This window comes from Onychomys torridus, chromosome 23 (assembly GCF_903995425.1).
Source record: "Onychomys torridus chromosome 23, mOncTor1.1, whole genome shotgun sequence".
Taxonomy (NCBI): domain Eukaryota; kingdom Metazoa; phylum Chordata; class Mammalia; order Rodentia; family Cricetidae; genus Onychomys; species Onychomys torridus.
In genome coordinates this window covers 21676290-21696555 of record NC_050465.1, presented here as the reverse complement: position 1 = coordinate 21696555, position 20266 = coordinate 21676290, and the positions used below count along the sequence as shown (strand labels likewise).

General features: G+C 43.8%; 1 protein-coding gene across 11 annotated transcripts in view; it reads left to right on the top strand.

The window, feature by feature from the left end:
* The window catches only part of Ptprm (protein tyrosine phosphatase receptor type M), a 709515-nt gene that overhangs the window by 630752 nt on the left and 58497 nt on the right, over positions 1-20266 (top strand). For all 11 annotated transcript variants that reach the window (XM_036172971.1, XM_036172968.1, XM_036172967.1 and 8 more), the window contains 3 exons: positions 59-135; positions 2402-2438; positions 20102-20199. In XM_036172971.1, coding sequence (XP_036028864.1) covers positions 59-135; positions 2402-2438; positions 20102-20199 — 212 coding nt within the window. The remainder of the gene's footprint in view (positions 1-58; positions 136-2401; positions 2439-20101; positions 20200-20266) is intronic.

The window sequence follows — 20266 nt, the reverse complement described above, 5'->3', positions numbered from 1 at the left end:
GCTGAGGGCAGTCTCGGGGTCACATTCATTCATGGCTACTTTCTGTTTCCTTTTGCAGATGATCACTCACGGGTTCGGCTGCAGATGCTGGAAGGTGACAACAATTCAGATTATATCAATGGCAATTACATCGATGTATGTATTTTAAAATTATCAATAAATCCAGACATTCTGACATACACCACACCCCAGACTGCTGCACAGTTAGTAGACGTGTGTCAGTGACCATCCACAAGCAAATGTCAGTGTTCCCCACACTCCACAGAGTGCAGTCACTGCCATCTCAAGTGAGCCTGTTTGGGGATAAACATCTCAGTCCCTTTCTGTACCCCCTTTGTCTACCCGTGCTTACGTAGACTAAAAAGATATTTTTACAATTTTGTCAACAACTTAAAAAAATGTTTGCATATTAATGGGACAAAACAGTCTAATTCCTAATGTGGTGATTTGCAGCCTCTTGTCGCTGTACTTTTAAGTTGCCTTCAAAGTCATCCACAGCTGTTCACCAGGACTTCCAAGGCAGGCAAGGCGTGTCATTAAATATGCAAGCTGTTTAATTATTGAAGATGGCTGCCTTGTTCATTCTGCATCATGTTAACTTAATGTCTTACATTAGGATAAATTCTTTAAAAGACAGCTTGTTTTCAGTTGAAAGAAAGAATGAAATCAGAGGTAGGAAATCCAGGGTGCTGTATGGTGCCGCACAAAGCACAAACCTCTGAGAACAGATCACTTCCTCAGCATTCCCAGGCATGTGGCTGTGCTAGGCCTGGTTTTCAGTCCATTAGCATTTCCAGAGACCCCTCTTACCCACATGCGTGTTAAGCATCCCTAATCCCCCAATCCAAAATCCTCCAGAGTCTAAACCTTTCCAGGGCTGACACAGGGCCACACAACTGGAAGTTTCCACACCCACCATATGTGACAAACTTCAGTCAGCACAACACATAGCTTCGTGTCACCAATGACAAAGGGCTCTCCCTACACCTTCAGCCATAACACACCAGTGTTGTTTCCCACAAAATTAAATTACCGTACAGATTGCCTTTAGGCTGTGTGGATAAGGGGGACATGAAACACAAATGACTTTTGTATAGACCCCATTCCCAAAGTGTCTCATTCTATTCCCGCTCACATCAATCATTAATCAAGAAAATGCCCTACAGACTTGCCTACAAGGCTGATCTTTTAGAGGCATTTTTTTTTTCTCAATTAAGATTCCACTTCTCAGAGATGTCGGGTTTGTATCAAGTTGGCAAACCAACCAGCATGGGATTTTAAAGGGATCTTCAGCTGATCAATGATACAAATGGGAACTGAGCAATGACTAAGGCGGTCAGCAACACGGGCTAGCCTGAGACAGCATGGGCTAGCTCAGTTCATCAGTATGTCCCTCCCGTCTCCTGGACACCTAAGGCAATAGACCTGCAGAATGAGGACGTCAGTTCTCTCCCTTGTGGCTTCCAATGGCTGACAAATGAGTAATTCTCTAAGGAATTCTATGTTGTGCTGGTCTCAATTCTGTCTTCTGAGATGTGAGGCAAATCAGTTGTGTTGCAGAATCTCTGCCTTTCTTATTCATTGCTGCTGACTCAAAAGCAAAAATAATCTAACAGATGGGCATTTAAGGTGTCGGAGGAATCTGTATTTTCTCTCCAATTTTTTTTCTGTTTTCCAGTTATCTTTGAGAACAATATTTAGGGTAATCTCCAGGGACAGAAATGTATTAAGGTCCACGATGATGCAGTATGTTACTAGAAGTAATTTTCTTGGAACTGACTTTTATCTTCCCCAGATAACTTCTCCTGTGACATCTTTGCCTCCCAGTTTCTTTGTGTCCAGTTTAATCTTCCCTGCTTCCTACAAGGTCATGAGTAAAGGGAGGGGGGGGGGGTCTTGTATAATCTGTACTTTAAACCCCTGGCCCTTGCTGTCACATTGTGTCATGGTGTGAGCAGTGTTTGAGAATGGTTCTGAGCGTTACTATTGATGGAACTGTCTACATTGATAGAACAGGGTATGTGTTAAGTCCTTGGCACCTTGCCAATCACATCCCAAACAAGATGCTCTTTCATATTCCCAGCCATTCACACCTTCATAAGGGTCTTGGTTATTTTAGTTCAGAGACTCCATAAGTTAATAGCTTTTGCTGCTCATCCATCATCTCATAGCCAACGTGTAATGAAGTTCCTTGCACCTCCTGCACACCATCCAGAGGGCTGTATTTGATGCCCCTTCTCTTGGTAAGACAAACTGAATGATCCTGTGTCTGGCATCTGAGCTATTGAGTGCTGCAGGGGTTGGTGTTTGAATTCACAGTCATTTCCACAGACTTGGTGTGTGATTTCTGTGCTGCCCATTGACTTTAAATTTATCAAATATTCTTTCTCATTTTTTTTAGGGCTACCATCGACCCAATCATTATATCGCAACCCAAGGTAAGTTTATTTCATCTCTCATGCCTGTCTTGTCTTGCTAGTCTGAATCACTTCAAACTTATCACCCACACCCTCATGAAAGTATTTTACATGTGATATATTGTGTTCCTAACCATTGACACATGTGCCCTTATTTTCCCAACCAACGTTTTGGTGCTGTGGGTACTTATTTAGAACTTCATGTTGAGATCATTAAAGAAATGTGCTCACTGACTCACTATTGAGTTCAGTCCAAATGCTTTAGGAATTAGTCTGACATTTGCAAGAATATATTCTGTATCCTCTATATGGGTATAGAGAGAGATGGGAAAGAAGAATGCCCTTTCATAAGTATGTATCTGTCCACAGAACTGTGGGAGTCTCTGCTGGGGAGTCACAGTTAATCCAATAGCTACATTTAGGGGGCAGCTGTGAGGTGGCCTGCATGTATCTAGGTAGGTGCGATGTACGGAACTCCAGTGAGAGGCACAGGTGAGGTGTTAGTGAAAGTGGAAATGGGCGGGGCTATTCTACTGAGATGGCTCCAGATCAACAGGACTTAAGAATGATAAATGGTCGTGATTGAAGACCTAGTAGCAGGTAACTCCTACTGCCAAGGCAGAAGGCAAATCCTTTTCAGTAAGGGAAATTAAGGAAAGCTAGAGGAAATGCTCAGAAGGATCATCATGGCCATAGTCTTAGTGTGATTGTCTATGTGAGGATGCTCGTCTATGAAGGGTGTATGGGTCATCCTAAAAGATAACTTAGTGAATATATTTGAGATGAACTAAAGAGGTGTTAACACACAGAGAGACCCAGCAAGGCTGAAGAACATGAATTTCTCCGTTTTTTTAAGTTAATTGTTGTTTCTGATGATCTATTTGTCTTAGCTTTACAATATCACAACAAAAGACCTGAGACAATCAACCTATAAAGTAAACAGGTTCATTTTGCTATATTAGATGTTTTAGTCTATGACTAACTGTCCCCATTGCTTAGGGTCTATGACCACACAGTGTGTCATTACAAGGGTACATTGAAAGATGTTCATCACCTCATGCTAGAGAAACAGAAAAGAAAAGAGGAGAAGGGCTTGGGTCCCAACATCTCTTAATGGCCTATGACCTCACATGTTGTGATGCCTTCTAAAGCTTCCACATATGTCTTCCCCTAGTAGTACCAGGCTGGGAACTAAGGGTCTTTATTGGGACATCTAAGGAACAAACTGGGGGAGCATTACATCCTAGGAAAAACAGCTGGGAAGTTATTTATATGTGGGTTCCAGATCCACAGATCAACTGAGCATGAACTGGAAATATTTGGGGGGAAATGTGCATTGTGTGTGTTCAGAACTTTCTGCCTTGTCGTTATTCCCCAAACAATGCAGTGTAGTAACTCTGTGAACAGCCTTTGCACTGTGGCATCCTGAGTCTCAATGGAGCTGGTTTAAAGCATTCAGAGGTTACATGCAAATTACAGCACCTTTGGCTGTAAGAGACTTGGGTGTCTTTGGATGTTTGCAACCTAAAGAGTTCCTGCCCCAGCCCACCAGGGACAGCGAGGATGACTGCACTTGAAATGTTGCTATCAAAAACATAAACAGGGAACCAGATTTACCTAATCCTCAGATAACAGCTACCTAATAGGAATGGCTTCATGAAGAGCCTTAATGGCCCCCAAAACACAGTCCATGCTCTCATATCACAACCAGGGACTCTGCGTCCAGATCATGATAACTTGCCTTTGCCCTGTCTCTAATTGCTGTTCCTTCTCTATGACATGTAGTTAGTAACAGCTCCTTCCAAGGTCTCTTAACTAGTCAGATGCACACTCTTCTGGAGAGTGCCCAGTGTGAAGCTGGCAGAGCTAGCCCTATACATGCATACTCTTCTGCAGAGTGCCCAGTGTGAAGCTGGCAGAGGCTAGCCCTACACATGCACCCTTTTCTTTAGAGTACCCAGTGAGAAGCTGGCACAGGCTAGCTCTACACGATGGCTGTCAGGACCATCAGAAAGCACTGCCTAGTGCAGTCTCCTGCAGTCAGGCGAGAATAATTGATTCTCATCACCTTCTGGATCCTGCTGTCTCCAAACTAAACTCATCCGTGCTTTCAGACACACACTGTTAGCTCTCTGGCATGAATTCTGATGGCTTTCCAAGTGTTCTGATGCAGGTGTCACAGCGTCTGATTTAATAACATTGATGATGTTTGGAATTGGCCACTTTTTATAATGCCTGTGAAATTTTGGTTGTTAACTATCCAAAGTTTCCCTTAACTTATCTATCCAGCAATTTGATTGGTACCTCATGTTTCCATAGCCGGCATAAACATCATATAACTAAATCTCTTCAGAATTTTCAAGATTTCTATGACTAAATAACCAGCTCTACACACTGTCCTTCAGAGCTTTCCTTGATTGATTTTTCTCCACACCCAAGGGAGATGTCTCTCTGAAGAAAATAACACTAGCAAAACCACTTTGCGCAGAATGAGTTTGAATGACACTTCCCTGCTTTGTAGCCTCCTCAGCCAGGTGGTAATGAGTAGAAGCATCCCGAGGTGGTTGAGACCTGGCAAGTGGAGGCCTGACCTTCATGGAGAAGGCCAGGCCCAATGAGCTGTGGCCAGACCATGGAGACCTTGCCTCACCACAGAGTGTGCTGCACAAGAATACCCCACACTGGTAGTACCTGTGTCCCTGCCAATGGGAGCGATACCTTCAGACCGGAATGCTGGGATTAGAAAGCTATATTCTCCTTACTTATGTATGCCACAAGCATCGTGTTACTAGTGACCACAGATGACCAGTAAGAAAGGTAGTTGGTGTCTGCTCATGGACCACCCAAAGCCATAAATATTCCAACATTCTAAGAAGCCAGCAAAACAGGCAGCAAGGACTAATGAAAGTTTTAAGTGTTAAATCCTTCCTTATTCTGTGTCCCTCAATATTTGGTACTAACATAATTCTGGAAGAAATTTCCTCAAAGTCATGAATCTACAAGCCTAGCCTGTTTTGTGTTAGGGGGTATTCATTTGTTTTTTGTTTTTCAGTATGTTATTCCTGTCCACCCTGTGTTAATTATTTTCTGTCTGGAAGTCAATAGATAGGTAGCCCAGTAGGAGCATCATCACATCTGAATGATACATTCGCACAGTTGTAACATGTAAGATTCATGACTAAGCAAATCAGAGGACCGTAGAAGAGACAGCGGTATCTGTTGCTGCCCGCTTAGAGCCATGACAAAGGGATTTCAAACACCCAGCTCACAGCAAGGGGCGGAAGAGGTTGCCAGTGGCTAGGCTAGCTCAGAATTGATCATATTTCACAATCAAAGGGAGACCCATGGAGTGGGCCTCAGGTGGGATGCAGCACATTAAGAACCACACTTCTTCACCTGACTGGGAAAGCTCCTGCTGGCTTCCTGATGGGCAGCCAAGGAAGGCTGCACAAAACGCTTTTGTTGTTTAGCTGCATTTTAAAAACTGACTTCAGGAGAGTCCTGCTTTAGCCTATTGGGAAAATAGAGGTCCCGCCCCTATTATTTCTCCCAGAGTCCGTGGAAGAATCTAACAACCAGCTGGGAATCTAATCTGAGGGATATTCAATGAATCTAAGCACACTGAGTTCTTTAGTCCATTCAGTCTATTCTTCTCGGTCAATTCTATCTACACAGCTTCTTTTCTGTTCTCATCCTTAGCTCCTCTTGGTCCCTCCTGCTGTCTTCTCATATCTATCTAGTTTTTTCCATCTTTCTTCTCCTCTTTGTTCCCCTCTCACATATATATGTATATATGAATATGTATATGTATATCCATATCCATTCATTAACAACCTGTTTGTAAAAACTACAAAGTAAACTCTCAGGGACAAGTATTCTGATAAGAATCACACTTGGCAAAGACTTGGTCAGCTTAATTAGTGACTGGCAACAGCTGTAGGTTGTAAAAAGTCCTGGCTATCTCTTAAAGGGATAGCTACAAGGGTTACAAGGAAAGAAATTAAACCAATGTGAGATTTAAGGAAAAGGCAAAGAATATGTGTACTACTTTATGTGATTAATAACATCCAGATATGGTTAGTCAGTTAACAGCCTTTTTCTGTTAGTCACGTGAATCTCAGGACCTATACATAATTAGTCTACTGAGCCTAAAATCTTGCCTTAACAGCTGGTGTAGAAGTAAATATAAAGTGTTGATTGTTTTGTTTTTTGAATCAGAATGGGGAGGTGCCAGTGGAAGAAGCTTAGGGCAACACAGGTGCTATTGATCTCTTGAAGGACTAAGATACACCAAGGCAGACACCTGCACTATCACTTCTAGGTCACTATGATTCTTCTGAAGGGTTTTGATCTAACAAAGCCAGGCATCTGCACTTCTGCTCTGTGAAAGTTCTATGAAGACACTTGCCTGGCCACTTTGCCTTATCAGTGGCTAAGGATAGAGAACAAGACCTCTAAGTGTCTACAGTCCACATGGAACAATAGACCTAGTGTGAAGCATACTTTAGTATGTTTCTATTCATAAAATTGTACAGTTAAACAAGAAACCATCTTCTAGACTCTCCATAGTTATGTGTGCCCATCAGATTGAGATGTAATCATGAGATTACATGTACACATAACATGGAAATGCATGGTAAATGGGGAGAATCATCGCTAGAATCACAGGTGCAAGACAAGGAAGCCAATCACAGGAAACAGAGCAGACCCCCTGAACTCCAGTACCTCACATGGTGAGGATTAAATTCATCCATGTAAATGGTATATACATATGGAGAGCTGCTGGTAGCAAAAGACCATGGGAGTATACAGCAAGTGACAACGAGTGTTCAGAAGGTCAACCTATCAGAACCAAGGGTTCTGTTAGAGGAAATCATCATGCAAGGCGTTATGGAATTACTGCCTTTTGAATGAATCGGTTGTTTCTTGTTGTAAGACAGCTGCTATTTCTCTTCACCCTACCCCCTAGCACCAATGTGACTCGCTCTTCACCTCTAGCTTCTCTGTTCCCATTGGTCTTGTTTTCCCTGAATGGTTCCTATGCCATCAGCCAGTTGCAGGTCATGTTATAGATTCATTTGTTAGGTCCTATTTTAGATCTGTTTAAAAACATCACCCAGTAAAGTGGATCACGCTTCAGCTTTCAACACTAAAGAGACCAAGGCTTTGAAAAAGAAAATTTGGTGGGATTTCCCCACAAACAGTGATCACCACACTAAGGATTCCAGCCACATCTCTGGGAGGCATGCTACACCATGCTCTTGTTTCTGGCTTTCTTAGAATGCACAGTTGCAGTGACAGCTTATCCATAAAATTACTTTTAACAACCCAAGTTTACATCCAAAGTTATTGGCCTAATTGACCAATGGTCAGATTGATAGACATCTCTTGGGCCTGTTTTCCTAATAAACCTGCACTGAGAACACTTAAAGACATGTTCAGACTAAAAAGAAATGTAATAAGCAGAGGGATGAGATCCCAACCACGTATGTTCTTATGGGACAGAAGTGTGTCCCTAAACAATGGAGCTTAAGCTTAATTCACACAGAATAATATAAAGATGGTGGACAATCATGCATAAATGCTCTTTATTTATATTTTTCATTTTCTTTTTACTTCATTTTGATACATTTATGGAATATAGTGTTTCTATCTACATACTCATTGTAAAGTAATCATATCAGGGTAATTAGTCTGTCCATCATCCCAGTCTGTTTATCATCCTTATGTGGGAAGGACATTGAAGATCTCCTATAGCTATTTGGAGCACACAATTCATGTTCATTACAGCATCACTCATAATGGCCAAGATATGGAACCAGTGTATCTATTGATGAACAGATGGATTTTTGAAAATATGATATTTTAAATCAGCCAGAAACAGAGAGATGAACATTGCATGATCTCTCTTAAACACTAAATTTAAAACAATCACACCAAAAGCTTTTTAAATCTTTAAGAGAAATTTAGGTGTATACTTCATTTGAAGTTAAAAAGAAAGACACCAAGTACAAAGTTTTGGAATTAGTAAAAAAAAAAAAACTTTTTAATTTCCCAGTCTATCCTCTTTGATTGGGGGAAAGGGGAATTTTTAGTACAAAGAGTTGAAACTTGAGAAAGAAATGTATTTAAGTGACCTTTGTCTGTATATCCACCTGAATCATCTATGCAGAAGTAGCTACCAACTATGTGGACAGCTGAGGGGAAAATCAATACCATGTGACAGACTTACTCTAAGGGACATTTTGTTCAACAAGGGATTAAATACATAGATGCTTGAGGTCACTTCTTTTTTTCCAGGTTCATCCCTTTGAAAGGAAAGAGTTATAACTTCATTTCCATGTACGTCACCTGGTGCCTGCTTTCCTGGGTCTCAACACTGTGGACTCTAGGCAAAGCCAAGCCATTTCTTTAAAATGCCAAGCCATTCAAAGCTCAACAACCAACTTTGTTCCTCTACCAAACACTGGGCTAAGCACAGGGTCACAAAGTTGCCAGTGACCTCAGCATGGCAGTGTGGAGTTTATCTTGGGATGGTGGCATGATGGCTACTTTGTGGGCTTGCTATACAGTCCAGAACTTCTTTAGACAGTTTATCTGTCTTGTTTGGTGCATTAAAAAAAAAAAAGAGTGCCAATTCAATTTCCTCTGTCTCTTGACTTATCAAAAATTCACTGCTAGAAATTTCCTGACGCTGGTCCCTACCCTGCCATAGAACATTTGAGAGTACCTGCCCTCAGCTATGTCTGGGGAGCCAATTTATCTCTGTTTTATTCATTTATTAGATTGAGTCTCTTTTTTGTTAAATAAAAGAGGATCCCACTTGTGTACTGAGGAAGGCTTAATTAAAGAGGATGGGAGCTAATGAAAGCCTTTATTCCTTTGGCAGTCGCCCCTGAAGCATGAGAATGCAGCAGGGCTTTCTCTCGGCTGTTCTCTGTGACAGAAGGCAGCCAGGTCCTCCAGGCTGCCAAACCACTCCACACAGAGAGCCGTTATTCTTTTTCTCTCCCTGCTTCCCTCCATGCAGCCTACATAAACACCTTGCCTCCGTTTCTGAGCGTTCTCTTTGGAGACCAACACTAATGAAGGCCCTGGGCCACAGCCAATGGGAGGCTCTTGTGTTGTGGACATGGGTCACGTTCCTCCCTTCTGTGGCTTAAGCACTTGGTCCTGTGGCTCCTCCCAGTTCCCCCTGCACATGGCATGTAGTCTATGCCAGGGATCAGGGACCGAAAGTCTCAACAGAAGCCATGACTGGTTTAGTCCTGTAAACAGATTGCTGCTATCTGCCACGCACCACACCTTTGATGCTCAACTGTGTTACAGCTGTTCGTCAGGGGCCTAATCTGTACCAGATCTGCTTCATCTGCTTCCGCCTTCCATGTCAGGCTCTGCAGAAATGTCTGTGCTCCCAGTCACAGGGGTACCACCGCAAGCTGAGAGGGTTGGTTCAGCTGCTGTGAAGGCACGATTCCAGAACAATGCTGAGTGTAGTCCATAGAGAGTGAACCCAAATAACAATCCATCTAGATGGGGTTCCCAGAGATGCTCTGAGACATTGCAACGCCACCAAGTTACATCAGCCATCATTGATGCCACTCTAACTATAATTTGCTTACACAGCATGATTGCAATCAGATCTTTGAATGTTGGCCTGACCCTTCCTTCTGTATGCAGACATGCTTTGTATCAGGAAGTAGTCCAAGACACCCTCCACCTGAAAATCCTTAAAGGAGAGTGGTTACTATGTGATTACTATGTGGTTACTATGTAGTTACTATATTTTAGTGGGTAGCTGTTCCAGCTTTAAATAAACATGCCTTAATACTTCCACCAATACTATATGGTTACTACGTGGTTACTATATGGTTACTATTGAGTTAGAGTATGCAGCTTGGAAGCCAGCTTTACTGGCAGCCTCTCAGTCAACATTAGCTACCACTCTACTCACCTTACAATGTTACCAATCCTGACACACATCTCTCAGTGGCAGAGATAAGTCAGGCTTTGTCCTAAACACAGTGCATACCCACAGGATACTCCCCGACTATCATGAAAGCAGTTCATTCTGCGTCTGTCAGGGCTTCCTTCCTGTACCAAAGAGAATCACTTGAGCTCTACCCACATCCCATACTCCCTTCAAAGTATAAAGGTTGTCATCACCATGAACTTTTGAACAAAGGTAAATTTGGGTTAAATAGGCAATTAACATCATCAAAAACTGGAAGCAGCATTTTTTCACCTTGAAAAAAAAAATGTTTGAAACCCTGCCCATGCTCACACTCTCACACACAAACACATACATACAGTGTGCACATAGAAATACAACCAAAAGAATCTTCTATGCCCACCACAAGAAAGCATGTTTAGATCTCAAAGATATTATTTCATTTTATTGTGTAAAGATGTTGGGGTTCTGGATAGGCAAAAAAAGGTAGTATTCAGAAATTCAGTTTACATTCTTAAAAATTCCTACATCATGAGCTGGAGAGATGGCTCAGAGGTTAAGAGCACTTGACTGCTCTTTTGGAGGTCCTGAGTTCAGTTCCCAGCAACCACATGGTGGCTCATAACCATCTGTAATGAGATCTGGTGCCCTCTTCTGGTGTTCAGGCATGCATTCAGGCAGAACATTGTATACATAATAAATAAATAAATCTTTAAAGAAAAATTTTTTAATTCATCTTTTTTAAAATTTTTACTGGGACTTAAGATGTAGTTAATAATATAGAAATTACTAAACTTTATTTTAGTAAAGATAAATTCAAGAAAAACAAAACCAATGAAATTATATAAACATAAGAAAGAAGAAAGGAATTTTAATAGTGGCTAATTGCAGCGGGGTAAACTTATTATACCTAATGTTAGACAATAATAGTTTCTAAAAATGGGAAAGGAAAGACTAGAATTAACCTATCTTAGGACTTCTAAGGAAGACCATGGTGCTCAGTTGAATGTATCTTTAGTAAGAAATATGGGCCTTGGGGGATGGCTCAGTAGTTGAGTACTGGTCTTGCAAGCAGGAGGACATGAATTTAGACCCCCAAAACTCACATGAAAAGTCAGACATGGAGGCATGTGCCTGCGGTCCCAGCAGTGGCTGGTAACAGTCAGGCCAGTGAAAGGCCTTGTCTCAAGCAAAAGGTAGAGAGCACCTGAAGCTATCTGTGGTTGTCCTCTGACCTACACACACACACACACACACACACACACACACACGCACACACACGCACACATCAGGCCCACAGGTATCCACAAACCCCACACAAGCATATGTACATATATACACCTATCAAAAAGACCAATATGCGCTGTGTAATTCTTCAGGCTTTTGTATATTAAAGTATTTCCTAATTGTTTTTAATTGAAAAAAATTAAGGGAGTTAAAACTGAGTCATTAACCTAAATAAGAGGTGAAGAGTTATAACTGAAATCATGGACAGAAGTTTCTGAGGATATATGTATATGTGTATGGATGCATGGGCAGATGGCTTATACATTTATAACTTACTCCTAATTAAATCCAACTTAGCCTTTCACTGTTGAGTTAGAGGTTCATATGTTTGTGTGACACCCAGAAACAAGTACTCCTGAACTACTAAGAGAAAAGCATGAATCATTTCACTTCATATTTCAGCCTGAAAGGAGGGGTATGGGCGAAATGGACAATCAGCACTCAGCCAGTGTGGTGTAGAGGGAAAAAATGACTGGGTGGTATGGCAGGAGATATGGGCCAAGCCTCGGGGATGAGAGTAATACACGGGCAAGTGTCTGTGGAAGTACAGAAAGCAAGCCGGGCAGTGGTGGCGCACGCATTTAATCCCAGCACTCAGGAGGCAGAGCCAGGTGGATCTCTGTGAGTTCGAGGCCAGCCTGGTCTGCTACCATGTCCCTGCTAGTCAAAGTGAGCCATGGCCAGGGAAACCTCCTGCAGGGAATGCAAGGATTAGCCATTGTGTATAAACCATGGGAATTTATAAAGTGAAAACACTAACTTCTTTGTAGTCACAGGTTCTGACAATACTTCTGAAAAGTTACGTTTTATTATGGCTCTGATGCCAAGTTCCTTGCCTTGTACACTCACCAATTATGATTCCAGGGGACTGGTGAACAATAACCCTGTAATTCTTCCTTCCTGGACAGGAAGGGGTCTTTGCTTCAGCGCTGTGCTTCAAAATCAATATTTCATCATGCAGCCATGTCCATTTTCAAACTCGGGTTCAATCCAATACTCCCCAGTTCCCTCCATCACAGAATAACTCCATGCATTGGCCCTTGTACATGAGGGACTGACTTGTTTCTTATAGTCATTTTCTCGCAGTAGTCTTTGAGTTTGGAAAATGAGCAGATCATACCTCATGTACCCAGTCATCTCAGTTCCGCTTTTTTTTTTTTTTTCCTACAGCTGAAACCAAAGATTATTCATAAATTCCACATTTTGCCATAAGTGGCCTCGGGGGAGGGCAAATACATCTATCAAATAAGTGATGTTAGGATTATTAATGCAAACATCGGCTGTGCTCCACGTCAGCATTACCACTTTGGTCTGTAAGGCACAGTGGCACATTTTACCTTTTACGTTTGGCTTCCGCAAAAATGAAAAGCTACTAAATATGAAATTATGAGTGTGACTGTTGTGGCAGTATTGCACTGAAAAATCACATAAAGTTTTGCAGTAAAACCTCACTCAGAAGCCACTGAAGGGATGTCGAATTCTCTGACTGTTGAGTAGCCGACTTTATAATACCTATTTTAGTTTATCGCCAACGGCAACGGTACCAATAATGGATCAAAAATTTAGGGCCCCTTTTATGTATGTAGTGGGAGTTTTACAATTAATGCATAAATCTCAGGCTTGGCTCTTTTCACATCCGTGCTGCCCCTTATGTGGTCTTCTGTGCTGAGGGAATGAACCTGTACCCAAAGAGCCCACCAAAGCCTTGGCTGAGCCAGTGCCAGCTAAGGACCCTGGACTCTCTGTAGCTTTGCCACCTCAGGGTCCCTCCCCCTCCCTCCGCCTTTGAACCACCTCTATACACCCTATCAGCAATCTATCATGACATGGAACAGCCCCTAGCTGGATATCTCCAACCATTCAAAGGGTCTTAGTGTATCATAGTATTTTCAAACCCCACTCCTCTCTGTTTTTATAAATAACACTTCCTCTTTTTTTAATTATCTGCTTGAGAGAGAGAAAAAAAGAGAGAGGTGCCCCATGGGGGCCAGAAGACAAGTTTTGGAGGTCTGCTCTCTCTGACAAACATGTCTCCATTGCTGTGTGTCCTGTGCTGCCTTTACCGGGCTAGCTAGCTGGCCAGCAAGTATCTGGCCAGTCCTCCTACCTCCACTCTTCCCTGTCTCTTCCTAGGAGTATGGCTGGGATTACAGATGTGCACCACTGGGTTCCAAGGATTGAACTCAGTTTGTCAGTCTGGAAGGGCAAGCACTTTTTACACCCTGAGCCACCTCCCAGTTCCAGACTTCTCCTTCTCTGAATAACTGTGGCACACAGTGCTTCTCTTGTTAGTCACTGTATGTGTCCTCTATATCTTTTGAGCCAATTTCCCCTGTCTAGCCTAGACACTGACATGTTCTGAAATATGCAAGAGGCTCAAGTGATCCTGAGAAGGACGTAGCCCCATCCCTATACCTCTCAGCCCACTATCAGCTCCTCCCATCCTCTCTTCTCTACAGTTGCTGACCCCTGGTCACAGTGATGGCTGAGCCACATCAGTAGGAATCCCCACAGTGCAGGTTTTACCATAGATCTACTCAGACCATCAACCACATCCTCTCCTTCTCTCGCTCTCTCTCTCTCTCTCTCTCTCTCTCTCTCTCTCTCTCTCTCTCTCTCTCTCTCTGCCTCGCCCAGGCATGGGATCCGTCAGGACACTTGTCTCTTCCCATGTGTGTCTTTAATATCTGTCTTCTCCACATAAACCCACAATTCTTCCAAAAAGCCCATCTTTTCCCAAGAGGGCCCCTGTGTGTCCCCTTCCTCTCTCAGATGGTAACAGGTCACAACTCCAGGACAGTCCACCTTGACCAGGGCCTGAACCCAGCCTTCTCAGTCTTCTTCATCAGGGCCGTGTATCAGGCTCAGCAAGTCTTCAGTGACATAACCCTGCTTATGCACCAGTGTGATATCCTTCCACTCATTTTATCCACGATTTAATCCATTTATAGTTTCTGGTCTCCAGACAACTTTCTTGCATCCCCAAAAGAAAGTTTGAAAAAATTATGTGGCTTTCTTTCAGAATTTTGAGTTTTTATCTAAAATTAAGGACATGCAAGATGGCTCATTGGGTAAAAGCATTCAGCTTTAAACCTGAAAACATGAGTTCCATCCCCAGTATGCACATGATAGAAGGAGAAAAACAACTCTCATAAACTGTCTTCTGACCTCCATATGCGAGCCGTGGCTTGTGCATGAACACACACACACACACACACACACACACACACACACACACACATATGCATACATAAAAATAATTTAAAACATAAATCTTTTCTCGAGCATGTGAGTTTATCAATTGCAGGAGGTAATATTATATATCATCCCAGATAAAATGAGGATCTCTGTAACTACAAGAAGTATTTTGTGATATATGTTAGATATATCTTAACTGTCTTACACAGATCACAGCAAACCAAATCTCCAAATCTAAAAGAAAACACAGGAAACCCTATCCTTGCATTTAATGGAAGAAAATGAGGCACCCTGGAAGACATTCTGGTTCCATTTAAAAGATGATAATTGCAGCTTTTAGCACTTCGGGAGTGCCAAACTCAGGGCCTCCCACAGCGAACAAAATACCAAGTTTGACCCTCGCAGTAAGTTCTCTGGGAAGGCAGGGAGCCCTGTCTTTCTAGGGTCAATATTCCAGCTGTATTTTTTTTCCACTCCTGTGGTTTTTACTCCTGGGCAATGCCCACAAGCACATCGAGATGAGCAGAGGTCTTGTTTAGGGCAAGAGAGGCAATTAGGCATGCAGGCTTCTCAGGGAGGTAGCTTTCTGAAGAGTTCACATAGACATTAAGCATCAGGGAAATAATACTAGAAAATAATACATTGTGCCTTTGGAAGGTCCCTATGTCTCGAGGCTCTGCATAACTCAATTGGAAGTTGTCCTGGAACATGGGCCGCACTGCACCCGCTGTGAGAGAGCATGTGCTGAGAATGATCTCTTCCTTAGACGATGACAGGCCTCTGGAAAATAGGAGAGGTACTGGCACTGCTCATCCTTGCCCCCTGGTGTCACTAGGAGGATCCCAGACAAAATATTGAGTTTCCAAAACCAGGCTGAGGCTGAGCCTGTGCTGTGGGGGCCGGTACGTAGACCCGTAGACCGTTCACAGAAGAAAACTTCCAAGGAAAGCACACTGTCCCCATGAGGAGCATTCAGTGTTGTGAAGGGCTTGCGACAGTGGCTCAGAGAAGTGATTTCTAGCCTGCTGAATTGAAACAGGTATGAAATGTGGGCTCTGAATGGCACACAGGGAAGGGTCCCCAAAGAGGCCTGTGGGGAAGAACACATTTGGCATTGTGCTCCATACCTATTAGGAAATAGCAAACAGGAGATGAGATTAACTGGGACAAGTTTGCTGGTTTTTATGGTGTGTGTGTGTGTGTGTGTGTGTGTGTGTGTGTGTGTAGGGGAGTGACTAAGGAACAGAGAGGGGGCTGAGGGGTGTAAGCCACTTGGGCATTTTACATGTAAAGGCTGCTGCCATCAGACTAGGGAGGTGGCATTGAAGGGAGGGAGACAGGAAGCCTGTGCTCTGGCAAAAATCTGGGTGGCTCCGGAAGAGCTGGGGGCTGGCAGAGAAACTCCTGGGCTTACAGTGCTCATGAAGGTGAATGTTATTCTGTCTCAGCAGGAGGCCAGCACACGGGGAAAAAACAACCTGATGTTAAACCACTTTGCAAAGGGTTTTTCTGCTGTCTTCCTCTTGTGACTATAGGATATACACCTTTCTGCTGGAAGCTTGCTAAATTATTCTCTTGGAGGACCTGGGATGGAATAGAGTCAGGCTACCCTTCAGCCTCTTAATTCTAGTACTTGTGTGGCTGAGGAAGGAAGATGGTGAGTTGGAGGCCAGCTGCCATGAGAGCCCCCCTGTCTTGGAAAGGAAGGAAGGAAGGGAGGGAGAGAGGGAGGGAGGGAGGGAGGGAGGGAGGGAGGGAGGGAGGGAGGGAAAGAAAAGACAACTCCATGGCTCACCAGCTGTGTGATCCGGACACTTACTATGCTTCTGGGAGCCTGTCTGTGATCCAACGGCAGGGGCAAGGACAGTATGTCTGGTTTCATAGGATGGTGAATTTTAAATTTAATGAGATAATACACTTCAGGTACTTCAAACCATGCCTGGGAAGTAAAACTCCCTCAAAAGATGTTAAATTTTATTCTGCGTATCCTGGAGCAGCACTGGTATTTATACCTTGCTTTTAAAAAGCTCAAATAAGCCACTGTGAGTGTTCAGAGGACCTTGACTTCTCAGCAGCTTTAGTTAACAGGAAAACACACTGTATAGAAATTCTGATGTGAAAGGAACGTGGTGTACATTGCCTACCCTGGTTTGAAATTATAATTTGTAATATCCCTCACCTCCTGTGAACTAGAGAACTCATCTTACACAATGGAGTCCATCCTTGAGCGCCTTTCACTTGGGTTTTTTATTGTATCCAACTTTTTTCCTGTGTCCTCATTCTCTGCAAGGCTGGGGGTGGGGGGTGAGCGGCCCCCCCACTCATTTCCTTCTCAGTGCGTGCCAAGCAATATGACGGAAATGGAAGGTATTACTGAGCTGGTATTGTTGAAATGTCTACACCTTACCCTTTCAAATGACATGGTCTCACAGGAGGACACCCGCTGAGCCTCACCTTCTGTCCCATCGTGTGAACATCTGTAAATATTCTGCCACAACAAATCACAGTGGCTTCCGCTCAGCCAGAAGCCGTGTAAGCCCCGTGCAGAGCCTCGGGTCAGGCTGGCTCAGCATCTGAAAGAGAGAGCTTGCAGAGCCCTTCCTTTCTTTGCCTACTGGTTTGGATTCCTCCTCCACAGACAAGCAATTCCCTGTGCCCTTAGAGAAATTCCCAGTGACCCTAGAGACAGGGTTTGTCTCAGCAGTAGACTCAGAGCTCAGTGGCACAGTGACTGGCAGGGACAAATTTTCTTTGCCCACCGGGGTAATGGGCTGAGCTAAGCTGGGAAGCAAAGCTTGGGGCAGGGAAACTTGGGACCACGGTCTGCTTAGAAGTCAGGAGCAACCATTGCACATCAGTGCTCCAAGGCGGTACTGAGTGAGAAGACCCCTATGGGAAGACCCCTTTCCAACACTAGAAGGGGTGAAGACCATGGGTCCTCAAGCTTCTGTGGATGCTCATAGAAGCATAAGTTGAGAAGGCAGTCAAAACCGGGACTGCCCGCTAGTATTTCTCACGTGCACGCGACTTTACACACACACTCACACTGCTGGCTGACGGACGTTCTATAAGGAAGTGCACTAAAGCCAGATGTCATGTTCCCTCCAGAGGAGATTTCATTAAATATCACAGGTGTTAGTTGCTGCGAAGGACTTAGCAAGAAGCACTTTGTAAAGCACAACAAAGGATCATAGTCTCAAATACACCCGGGAAATCTCCTGGGGACATAGATAGGAAAGCTTGAAGATGACGGAAGCTTTGACTCATCCACTGTATGGTTATCAGAACTATCTCTCCATGCTTTGGTATGTGGCACAGGCCTGTGTGCCTAATGAGGCCACCACTCTGTTTCAGGGCTTTCTTCCCATTGGGAAGACTTTGCCCATGGCACATTGGGGTAGACGCGATGTAGGATTTTCCTACTGAATAAGTAACAAGCTGTTAAGTACACAATGAAAGCTAGGGATGGGTGATTGATAGAAGCTGATGTCTGCCTGTCCCTCCTGAAGCCTGAGATTAAAGTCACTGAAATCTCCAGCCTCTGCAGCAGGAGAATGGCACGAACATGCCCAGGGACTGGCTGAGATGGCTCGTGTAGCTTCACGGGAGGCGGCATGTGTGTCCCCATCCCCAAAGGGATTAGACACAGACATGGGGCAACTGAGTATGCTTTGGCAGGAGCGTAGGGCCGTGTTCTCTGAAGAGCATGGGAGGGGATGATAGTACATGTGCCAGAGGCAAGGGGAATGAGCTGGATGGATGGAACAAGAGGCTTTGCCCCATAACCATTGCTAACGGGTCCAGAGGAGTGGAGTAACTGAGGGACCCTCAGTGTGCTGCTGTTGCTGCGTCCAGACATGCGCATAGAGGTGAACGTTAACAAAGACACCCTTCCCCCCACACACAACCTCCATGGCTTGTTGCTTTTGAAATGTTTGAATTCCAAGGGTCCTCAAAATCACCTTGAAGGGTGTTGGTGTAGTCACCTAAAGAAGGCAGCCCTGAGGCTCACAGTAACCAAGTAATGTATCCCAGGTCACACACCTCAATTTCAAACTCCTGCAGAGTCCATAACCCGCCAGTGTCAAGATGCTGTAGTACAGGAGGACAGCGGCTCTCACTGTCTGAGGGTTTTCCTTAGAGGATGTGCCTTCCCAAGCCTCTAAACTTGTATTTCTCTCATCTCCTTGTGTGGATTTTTTTTTTCTTGTCTTCAGTACACTGCCACTTTTATAGCCTCAAGTATGCATGGGCTTGAGGCACTTGGGGTGTTCTTTTAAGCTCTGGAGGATGGTACCACACTCGTGCATGTACAGGCAGCATTAATTGAACTCAATGAGTTATTTTTAAAAAAAATAAGTGAAGAAGAGGAATAGGACATAGGGATGGGAGGGAACCTTTTGGGGTGGGGCCAAGGAGAATTGGGCAGGGTGGATATTACCAGAGTATATTATACGCATGTAAAAAAATAAAACTTTGAATTAATGGAACATTTAAATTCCAGCTTTCTGCACTGGTGATATCAGCACTGGGATTTTGTAATCCATATCCCACCCCCATGGTTTTTTTGGTTTGGTTTGGTTTTGGGGTTTGGGGTTTTTGTTTGTTTGTTTGTTTGTTTTTCTGTCAAGCCACAGGAAAGAGTTCTGAATGCTCAGATCTCAAGGGATAAGGTAAGGAACGGGGTAATGCGCCTGGCCACCTTCTGCCCGAAAGCACCACGTCCGGCAGGAAGCAAGGCAGCCGCTTAACACTTACCTCTCTCTCACTTTAGAAAGTCACGTGGAAAGAGGACAGGGATTAATTTGACTGATGGCACCGAAGAAGAAAAAAACATTAGAAACAAGAAAAGGCCATCTTTCCTACAGAGGTTCATTTCACTCTCTGTACCACTGCCCTGGGATAGCTGCCAATTGTTAGCAGCAAGAGTAATGTTAGCCATTGTTTTTAAATTCCACTCTTGAGCATTATGGAGATAAATAGCTAAATGATGGAGAAATCACTTTCTTTCACGGTAGTAGTTTAAGAGGGGTAAAGAGAACTCAAAATGCAGATAATATTGGAAGACAGGAATTTCTAATCATTGGCTATTGCTATAGGTGCAGTTTTAGGAGTTCTTTTCTGTGTGGCTACTGCAGAGAGGCATCCAGCTAAAAGTGAAGGGTCTGCGTCTGGAGATGCACAGACTCCCTTGAAGCCCCAGCAATGCTCCCATGCAAAGTGATGCTTCTGTTCTATTTCGCTGCAGGACCCATGCAGGAGACCATCTATGATTTCTGGAGGATGGTGTGGCACGAGAACACTGCCAGCATCATCATGGTGACCAACCTCGTGGAAGTGGGAAGGGTAAGCTGGCCCAACCGCGGCAAATGCCCTTTGGTTCCCTGCTGGGTTACTGATAGAAAAACATGAC